The 9,913-nt window shown below is 40.9% G+C and overlaps 2 protein-coding genes across 2 annotated transcripts; one reads left to right on the top strand and one right to left on the bottom strand.

Annotated features, from left to right (window-relative positions):
• The first annotated feature begins 531 nt into the window (after positions 1 to 531).
• On the top strand, positions 532 to 4,393 carry LOC115552741 (uncharacterized). Its single transcript, XM_030369057.1, has 3 exons — positions 532 to 787; positions 1,742 to 1,817; positions 1,960 to 4,393. Exons 2-3 carry the CDS (start codon positions 1,743 to 1,745, stop codon positions 3,847 to 3,849), a joined length of 1,965 nt encoding a protein of 654 aa, XP_030224917.1. The 5' UTR covers positions 532 to 787; position 1,742; the 3' UTR covers positions 3,850 to 4,393.
• A 59-nt stretch (positions 4,394 to 4,452) lies between these two features.
• LOC115552742 (uncharacterized) lies at positions 4,453 to 6,212 on the bottom strand. Its single transcript, XM_030369058.1, has 2 exons — positions 5,242 to 6,212; positions 4,453 to 5,034 (listed from the first exon to the last, which is right to left on the bottom strand). Exons 1-2 carry the CDS (start codon positions 6,064 to 6,066, stop codon positions 4,702 to 4,704), a joined length of 1,158 nt encoding a protein of 385 aa, XP_030224918.1. The 5' UTR covers positions 6,067 to 6,212; the 3' UTR covers positions 4,453 to 4,701.
• Positions 6,213 to 9,913: the final 3,701 nt, after the last annotated feature.

The raw sequence follows: 9,913 nt of genomic DNA, 5'->3' as shown, positions 1-9,913 counted from the left end.
CCAAGCGTTGATTAGTAGGTCTGTCACGACAGCAAGCCTGTTGTAGGTGTTGATGATAAAACAAATATGCATATATTCATGAATATATAAGGGGGTTTGGACTGCGATAGTATCTTAATAACTTTGATGACATTGGAAGACACCGAATGTCTTTCATGCATTCTTTAAAATCCTCTTTTCATAAGTCCTATTGACTCTTTAAGATACAGTAGTTCAATGTATTTTTATGAAATCCTGTTTTATTTGATTGTCCGACATGTTTTTTTCTTGACGCACATTGAGTCTGCCTTGTATGGAAGCCCATTCCCGCCACAGGAAAAAAAAAAAACACCACAAACTATCTCATAATTATGAGATTAAAAGTCATAATAACGAGATTTAAAGTCATAATTACGAGATTTAAAGTCATAATTACGAGATTTAAAGTCATAATTACGAGATTAAAAGTCATAATTACGAGATTAAAAGTCATAATTAGGAGATTTAAAGTCATAATTATGAGATTTAAAGTCATAATAACGAGATAAAAAAGTCATAATTATGAGATTTAAAGTCATAATAACGAGATAAAAAAGTCATAATAATGAGATTTAAAGTCATAATTACGAGATTTTCGACGGTTAGCCTGCCCCCTGACCTCACTTCCTTCAAGTTCGAAATCGGCACGACAGAGCGGCACGCGCTACTAGGCTACCAGTCGGCGCCATCATTTCGGACCTGAGGCTGATGAACCTGCAAGTCATCACTTCTCTCGGTCATCCTCCTATTCGCAAGGCGAAACAGCAAGGTAACCGAATTTGTAGAGATGCTCTTTTAAGCCTATATTCAGTAATTCAGCGTCTTTTCATCTGGTTTATGTTTCCTTTGAAAAAGCACTCTGCTGCAGCTATGTTAGCTAGTTCTAGTATTAGCACCGTGTTAATTTTGTCAGCTATTTTAGATTTTGTCACATTTTAGTCATTGTTTTCCTTTGTAGTTTTAGTCTAGTTTTAGTCGACAAAAAGTCCTTAAATTGTAGTCAACTTTTAGTCAAAATGTTTTCTCTTTTTAAACTAGTTCAAAGTGTTCGAAATCGTTCCCTATCACGGATATAGTGCACTATATAGGATGCTCGCCATTTTGTAGTGGTGTTCGAATTCTGAGTACATAAAAAGTAAATTGTTAAGCCTAATTTCTCTGATATAAAGGAAATTACAAAATAAGCCAACGGCAAGAATTAAATGACGTACAGGACGCGAACTCAGGTCGCCCGTATTGCAGGGCCTAAACCACTCAGCCAACTGCTGGTTCATAAAGTTGATGGAATGGAGTGGTCTTGAGAAAATATCCACGATAACAATATAGGCATATCTCAATTAATTTAATTACTTTATTTGCATCATTCAATCTTAAACCCTTAGTGAAAATATAGGCTGTTTGTACTTCATATATGTACATTTATGACAAAATCGTGAGGACTAGGCTTGTGACAGACACGCACATGTGGCGCTCGCGCGGTAATAGCTCATTGGCGCCACCTAGTGATCATTATGTGCAAATGCACAGCCTCTCATTCAAATGACTTAGGGGTCATTTGACCCCTCTTGTGGCGCTAGTAGTAAGTAAAAATGGCCCGGCGTGGGACGAATTTCGAATTATAAATATGTACAATGCATAATGTTAGCTCATCCATGTGCTCAATGCATCACAATGTAGTTGGCATCTGTTCCGTTCGTTAAATATTTGTGTTGGCCTCTCACAGGATGGATGAGTTGTGCGAGTTCTTGAGGTCGCGGAATGTACCAGAAGAAAACATAAAGCAACTGGAAAACGATAAGGTAACTAGTCTGTTAATGGGGGAAAGATAGGCTAAATTGTGTGTTTATGCATTTTTTGATTTTTTTTTTAATTACTGCTTCTGTTTATGTTAAATTATATTTGTTTTGTGGCTGTGTGTGTGTGTTTTCCTCTTTTTTTAAGATCGATCCCAATGTCCTCCTGCTCATGAACGACGACCAGTTAACCGAGTATCTACCATCATATGGAGACCGACTGGCTGTCCTTGGATATTGCAGATTGAAGGGGAAGAATCCTGTTGCCCGCAAATCAAAACTTTTTGAGCGACTGAAAGCCAAGTTAGCAAAAAGTGACGATCGTGAACACTTGTCTGAGAAGTTACCATGTCAAAATGCTCAGAAGAAAGAGCGTAAAATTGAAATTGGCTGGTTGAATTTCCGTGACGGGAAATTCTTACAAATGAGGGCCAAAAAGGGGGGCGGGACCAGGAAAATCTCTGTGTCCAAGAATTGTTGTAAAGATCAGTTAATTGAACAGGCCAAAAACCTGTTTTTCCCTGGTCAGAAAAATGCAGAAGGAAATGTTCAAGATTTTGCGATTGAACTAACTGATTTTCAGGAGCGCCCGTTAGATCCCCTGACTACAGTTGGGGATCTTTATGAAGTAACAAAGCTGCCCATTTTACGCTTTTACTTAGCAACAACCAAGAGGGATGGTTGCAGTGAGAATCAGCTTGCAGCCTCACCCAACCCCCCTAGGCCTAGTTTACCTCTAGCTGAAGGTCAGGAAACCGCAGATGTGGTATATGCTAGTAGCAGCAATGTCCTGTCTGATACAAACAGTGATCCTGAGCCCTTCGATTGCTCCACTGTTGAAATGACAGATTGGGCTAGTGTGAGCGAAGTTGATGCCGCCAATGCTGTAGATGACTTTGAGAATAGTGGCACAGTTACCTTTTTCCAAGGACACCAACATGATCTGGACTGGGTTAGCCTTGATGATACCTTACAAACGTCTCCTCGGGCATCAAGTTCATCTACTCCGACCCTAGATATTGCTCATGTGCCCATTGATCAGAGTGAAAGAACAAAGAGAATAATTGTTGTTCACCGTGGGCAGATCCTGAGAGAACTAATCACACATTTTTTGGACGCGAGTGTCATGCGAGATGATGTTTTCATCCAAGTAATTCTTCCCAATGGAAGTTTGGAAATGGCAGTTGATGAAGGTGGCGTGTTAAGGGATGTGCTAACTGAATTTTGGCTGGACTTTTATGAGCAATGCACTTTAGGAAATGCTTTCAAGGTGCCTTTTCTACGCCATGATTTTGGTAAGCAGCAGTGGGAAAGCATTGGCAGAATAATAGCAATGGGTTGGCAAAAAGAGAAGTACCTGCCTATAAAAATAGCCCCAGTAATTTTGGAGAAAGTTGCCCTGGGAAGTGTGAAGAGTAGTCTTGTTGACTGCTTCCTGAAATATGTCACAGAGTCAGAGAGATTGGTGTTTGAATCCTGCCGTTCAGATTTTGAAAGTGTGGATCAGGAAGAATTGATTGAAGTAATGGATCTCCACAGCTGTCGAAGAATGCCAACCGCTGATAATATTGAACAGCTCTTGGAGGAGCTTGCCCACCAAAAGCTGGTTCAAGAACCCGCCTTTGTCCTAGAGCAGTGGAGCAAGGTGCTTGCACCCTTTAGGTCAGATTTGGAAGGCATTTCAGAAGCGTATGTAAATCTTCATCCAACACTGAGGAAGGTGATTAGGTCTATCTCTTACCCCACTACTATGAACGACCAGCAGAAGAACATAGGAAAGCATCTTAGCACTTACCTTAGAGAATCTGACGCACAGCACCTGTCTCTATTCCTTCGGTTTTGCACTGGCTCTGATTTGTTTCTTGGTAAGACCATTACTTTGAGCTTCACGAATTTGCAAGGTATGCAGAGACGGCCCATCGCCCACACATGTGGATGCTACTTGGAGTTGCCAATTGATTATGACAATTACCCGGATTTCAGACACGAAATGAACAAAGTATTGGAGAGTGGTGTGTGGGCAATGGACATAGTTTAGTTGATTCAGCTGCCATCAGCAGCCTCCTCATGTCAAGATGATTTAATGCAATATGTAATATGTAAATATGAAATTATATAATGTACTGATGTATTAATGTAATGAGATTTAATGTACATATTTTGATATGTTGGATTATGTAAATATGTTATTATATGTACTGTTGTATTAATGAAATGTCTTGAAGTCATCCCGACCAATACATAGTTTAGCAGATTCAGATGCCATCAACAGCCTCTTCATGTCGAGATTACTTAATTTTATGATTTTGAGATGCTGGATTATATGTAAATAGGAAATTATATAATGTAATGTGATTTAATGTAGAGACTTTGAGATGCTAGATTATATTTAATGTGTAAATATTTAATTATATAATGAACTATTGTATTAATGTAATGTATTAAAGTTATCACCACCAATACATCGTTTAGCCGTTTCAGCTGCCATCAGCAGCTTATATATATCCCCAGCAATACTTATGTTGTTTTCTAAAGCTGTTTTATGGGAAGATAATAAAATAATAAAAGTTCATTAAATTGTGGCTAACTGTTTAGTTATTTCCCAATAATCAATATTGACGCATGATTAATATATTAAGTATAATGTTTATATCAAATATATTTATTTTTGCAGTAGAAATGTCAACTTAATGTTAAAGACACTACAACGATTGGAAAAAAGGGGTTAAGACACACAGTATATTGTTAGGCTTGTATTGTTGCAGAACCAGTTAAAGCCTACTCTAGTTACAAATAGGTGCAAGTTAAGTTTTGCTAAATGAGCTGCAGTAGGCCTAATGCTGAATTAGGCCTACTGCAGCTCATCTAGCACAAACAACTACCCCTGCTTTTAAGGCTGTAGCAATTCATTGTTAATTAGCTGTCTAAGTCTTACATACAGATCTACTGTCTTGTACACGTCGTTAGTTAATTCAAGGCCATGCTCAGACATAAGCCCCACACAAATGTGAAACACATCTTCATCACATGGGAAGTCTTTGTAAACACACTCCCCCAAGCAGGCCTCGATCTTCTCCAGACTTGGGCGATACAGGTAGTCCGTGGCCCCGTAGAGTTGAGGCACTGCATGGATGATGGATGGACGGCCATGAGGACTTCGTGAGTTGTGCACTCGACGCATCCTGTGCTCATTCCAGATGAATGCGACCTCCTCCAGTTCTGCCTGATAAGACAAGGCTCAAAGTGAATACAAATGAAATGCAATGAATTGCATGAAAAAGCTTTCCTGCAGACAGAAAGCAATGTGTGGTTCTTGTATTTAACTTTTTTGGTAAAACCAAATCAATAGTATAGTGTAACAATAAAAATAAAATAATACAAATAAGAATAAGCCACAGACAAAAATAAAGCAGTGAATAGTGAAACTTACCTGAATTGTGGAAAGAAAACAGAACTGGACCAATGACTTGTCCAGGAAGGTGTCAGCGAAGTATCCATCCGATTTCAATTTATCGAAAAAGTCCATCCAAAACTGGGCGCACTGACTGCGTAATGTCAGCCACCATCTTTCAATGCGCTGGTTGCCAGTGCTTGGACCAAATGTGACATGTTCGATTTCAAGTTGACCCTCTGAAAAGTGCATGAATCTTTGCATTTCGGCCAAACGAACATTTTCTGTCCCTAAATCTACCCGTAATCGTTCAGGGCAACCTTGAGCTATTAGTACAGCATCCATGAAATAACCAGCAATCACGTTCGGATCATTATTAGTTTTGTATGCCTCCAGCCAGATGAGTCTCCTAGAAAAACCATCTATGCATCCACTTATACAGATCCCATACGGTTTAAGTTTGTCATAGCCGTCAATGTGCCAGACGTAATTGGGACCCCGGCTGTGATATACTCTCCGCCGTAGTCTATTTCTTGATCTCAGGTCAACTCCCTCACTGTCCAACAGCCGCAAGAGAACACGTACTGTTTCCCTGTCGGTAATAATGCCATTTATCCAACATTTTTGGTACATCCAACGGTAGCCATGACACTGCCCAGACGTTTGGAGTTGCGCTTCAATGAAAGCTGCCACCTCGGCCACATCTGTCTTGCCCTTCCTGCGCCACAATCTTTTCTCTCTCAGAATCCTTTCAAGTGTCCGCTTGCTCAGCACTACCCCATGCACCTCAGCCAATACTGCCAGAATTTCATCATTTGTATATCGTCTTTGGAAATATTGCTCAATGTGGTGATCCAACTCCATGACGTTACGACACTGATCTTAATGTAAACCATCTAGATGCAGCCTACTGTCATGACTTTATATCTCGTAATTATGACTTTAAATCTCATTATTATGACTTTTTTATCTCGTTATTATGACTTTAAATCTCATAATTATGACTTTAAATCTCGTAATTATGACTTTTAATCTCGTAATTATGACTTTAAATCTCGTAATTATGACTTTAAATCTCGTAATTATGACTTTAAATTTCGTAATTATGACTTTAAATCTCGTAATTATGACTTTAAATCTCGTTATTATGACTTTTAATCTCATAATTATGAGATAGTTTGTGGTGTTTTTTTTTTTTTCCTGTGGCGGGAATGGGCTTCCATAGCCTTGTGTATGAAATGTGCTAGATGAACAAACTTGACTTCATGACATCATTAGAGAGCAAGACAGCGTACAAGGTCAAGGTCAAACTCTTGATTTTTTAACGTCAACTACATTTCACAGGGACTCTGAAGTGTACCAGGAACAAGAAGCCAAAGGTTGCATTTAAAAATAGAGTGTGTGTGTGTGTGTGTGTGTGTGTGTGTGTATGTGTATGTGTATGTGTGTGTGTGTGTGTGTGTGTGTGTGTGTGTGTGTGTGTGTGTCGGTTTGTGTGTGTGTTTGAGATGGTGTGCTTTTCAGAATCTGATTCCAATGCAGACCTCTAAGGTGTGAGTCTCAGTTTAAATTGACAATTGCTGGAAGCCACTGAAGACGGTGGCAGTGACTGGATAATGTGGAAACATTACCTGGCTGTCTCTGTGTGTTTGTGCAAATGCATACATTACTGGACTACTGTTTCTTTGTGTGTTTGTGTTAGTGTGTGTGTGTGTGTGTGTGTGTGTGTGTGTGTGTGTGTGTGTGTGTGTGCGGGTGTGTTTGTGTGTGTGTGTGTGTGTGTGTGTGTGTGTGTGTGTGTGTGTGTGTGCGAGTGCGGGTGTGTGTGTGTGTGTGTGTGTGTGTGTGTGTGTGTGTGTGTGTGTGTGTGTGTGCGAGTGCGGGTGTGTGTGTGTGTGTGTGTGTGTGTGTGTGTGTGTGTGTGTGTGTGTGTGTGTGTGTGTCTGTGTGTGTGTGTGTGTGTTGGAGCCTGAAGTTTGGTCCGCCAACATGCATTGTATGTCTTTGTGGCATCTCACACAGCAACAGAAGAAGTGAGGAGGAGAGAATGAATGGAGGAGAGAATCTGCAAGCTATTCTCCTCTGCTTACAGCAACCGCCTGATGAAGAGGAGGTTGTGGTAGAGATCCATTTGCCTTGAGGAAGGCTCTTGGATAGAACAACTTTGGTGTTCAGGGGTGAAAAAGAGAATCCCTGATTTGATGCATTACTCATCATGTCAAAAAGTATTTTCCAATTTATCCTGCATAACTTTAGGGGAAACAAAAGTCTGGAAGGCCATTTGATTTTTTTTTTGCAATGAGCAACGTCTTGAGAGGACAAAACAATAGATTAAAAAAATGTCATTTTCGGATTCTAATAAATTCTCTTTTGACCTCCAGTCCCAGTGTTCGTCCTCATAATGTCCACGTGAATATGAAGTCCTCTGGTGCAGTCCCACTGCAAGTAGTCCCACATCTACATTTTAGGGGTTTTAGATGTGTTATGGATGCATTTTAGATTTGATTTTAATGAGGGGCAGGCCCTCTCTTTATAGACACCTCCTCCCTGATTATCCTGCTGTTCTCCTATGACGATTGTTTTATATAGTCAAGCCTAGTGAGCTAGAAGACAGCTAGCCTGGAATGTGCTGAATTTACTCTGCCTCTTCTGTCTCTTCTTGAATCCAATAGTTGACAAGGTGGCCCTAGTTTCAGACCTTGATGAGTTCTGACTTACGGTCTAGAAGGTAGGGCTGTTGATACTCGCCTTCTCTTCACGTCCCTCTGAAAGGCAGCTGGTGACCGATCACTGCCTAAGCCTCAGATAAGAGTCTTGAAATGTGAGGTTTCGCCCTGTGTTTCCACTCTGGGGCATACCATTGAGCCCTTTTATTATTTCCATCTGGCTGACAACATACCTTTCGGGGGTTGTGATTCCTCAGGCTTTTAGTTTTTGGCTGGCCCCGGAGAGTGCCATGTCAGTCTTACCAACGGACTAACCAACCCTCCCCCTGCACTTTCTACTCAGAAGGTCTCTGGGAGCACCACTTTGTCCTTCATCAGTCACTGCGCTCGGGGCCGGAGACCCCAACCTCTTAGCCTAATGCAGTTCTATAAACGTCCCCTCCTTTCTAAATCAAGTTAATACAGTGTCAAGTACGCAGCTCTTAGTGTATCAAGTATTTTGGCCTAACCAGGAGAGCGTCTCACGTTTCAGCGTTGAGGTGGGACGGCTGGGTTGATGGCTCCTTTCAGACTACATTGAGGGATCCTAATGAAATGCCAGGGAACTTACGGAGTCCCTCTCTGAGCCATTATCATCAGAGCTGATGATGGCCTCCAATAAATCGAAAGATGGGCAGAATTGGTATGCCTCGCCCGCTGTCCCTGTCCTCTTATTACAATATCTACCGTGTGTGTTCAGCCGCGAGGTAGGAACTCTATTCAGTAGATATATTGATGGCAAAAATGAACCTCCACACAGCAGTACAGACTATATATATATATATATATATATATATATATATATATATATATATATATATGTAACTAAAGAAAAATACTAATTTCTCATTAATATATGTTCTTAATCGCTAAAATTGTAAGTGTGCCCCCCCCCCCCACTTCATCTCTCAACCAATAAGGACATAATGCATGTAAAAGATAACAATTGAACAGATAGCAATTTAAAAGATAATAGATATCAAACAATTATGTTCTTGTTAAGTTCTTCGATGTTCTTGCTGCTTAAACCGGCCACAACCCAGAACCGGCCTACACCTCGTCTGTTCCGAGGCGTCAGAGAACCCATATCACCGTAGGCCTCAGAGTTGACCTCAGAGCTGGCCTCAGAGCTGGCCTCAGAGATGGCCTCAGAGCTGGCTTTAATCGTGACCACCAATGCGTTTTCCCTTTGATTCTGCAGAGAACACCTTTCACCATCAGCATCCTAATCGGCCCATCAGGGTGCAGTAAAAGGACAACATTTTTTTTTTGTTCTAGCCTGGTTTTACCAGTCTTTCTTAAATCTTGTTTTCAGTTTACCTCAGGCCAGGTTCAATTTAGCTGCTTTAGGCTGTAGGCGCAGAGAATCCTGGGACCTCATGGTATTCATATCAACATCTCACCTTTATTCTCCGCTCATCAGAGCTTCATCTTATCGCCCCCACTGTCCCCGCCGCCCTGTCCCTGAACGCTCCCCTATAATCTGATATGCCGTCTCCGTCTCCCTTTCCGGTAGGCCATTGGTTTTCCTAGCTAAATACATCTCAGAAGGCTATAGCATTGCAGCCTTTTTTAAGCTAGCTACGCCACACAACTCTTAAGTTAACAGCCGCCTTAAGTCCCCTAGGACCGAGAATGAATGCCTGTAGGCAGCTACCAAACAATTACGCGCAGAGATGCAGAATATGGCCTGAATTGCATATAAGAAAGACATTTAAAGTAATCGAAAGTTGTTGTGCCCCTGCATTGATTTCCGCAGATTGAATGGCATTACAGTTAAAACAGGAATCCTCTTCCTCTGATGAACTCGAAACCCACCAGGGAGCCTCTGTTTTCTGCAAGTTCGACCTCAGATACCGCTATAATTTAGTCAGAATAAGAAAATCTGATTAATGGAAGCCTCTATGTCATTAAGAGTATTCAATCGTGGCTTTCATTTTAACCAATACACCCGCTGTCTTCCAGACCCTTGTTAACAACGTCCTTCTTGACTGATCAGTCAGTAA

Source organism: Gadus morhua, chromosome 10 (assembly GCF_902167405.1).
Source record: "Gadus morhua chromosome 10, gadMor3.0, whole genome shotgun sequence".
Classification (NCBI taxonomy): domain Eukaryota; kingdom Metazoa; phylum Chordata; class Actinopteri; order Gadiformes; family Gadidae; genus Gadus; species Gadus morhua.
Note: the sequence above shows the minus strand (reverse complement) of the source record. Positions and strands in the feature narration are given on the sequence as shown.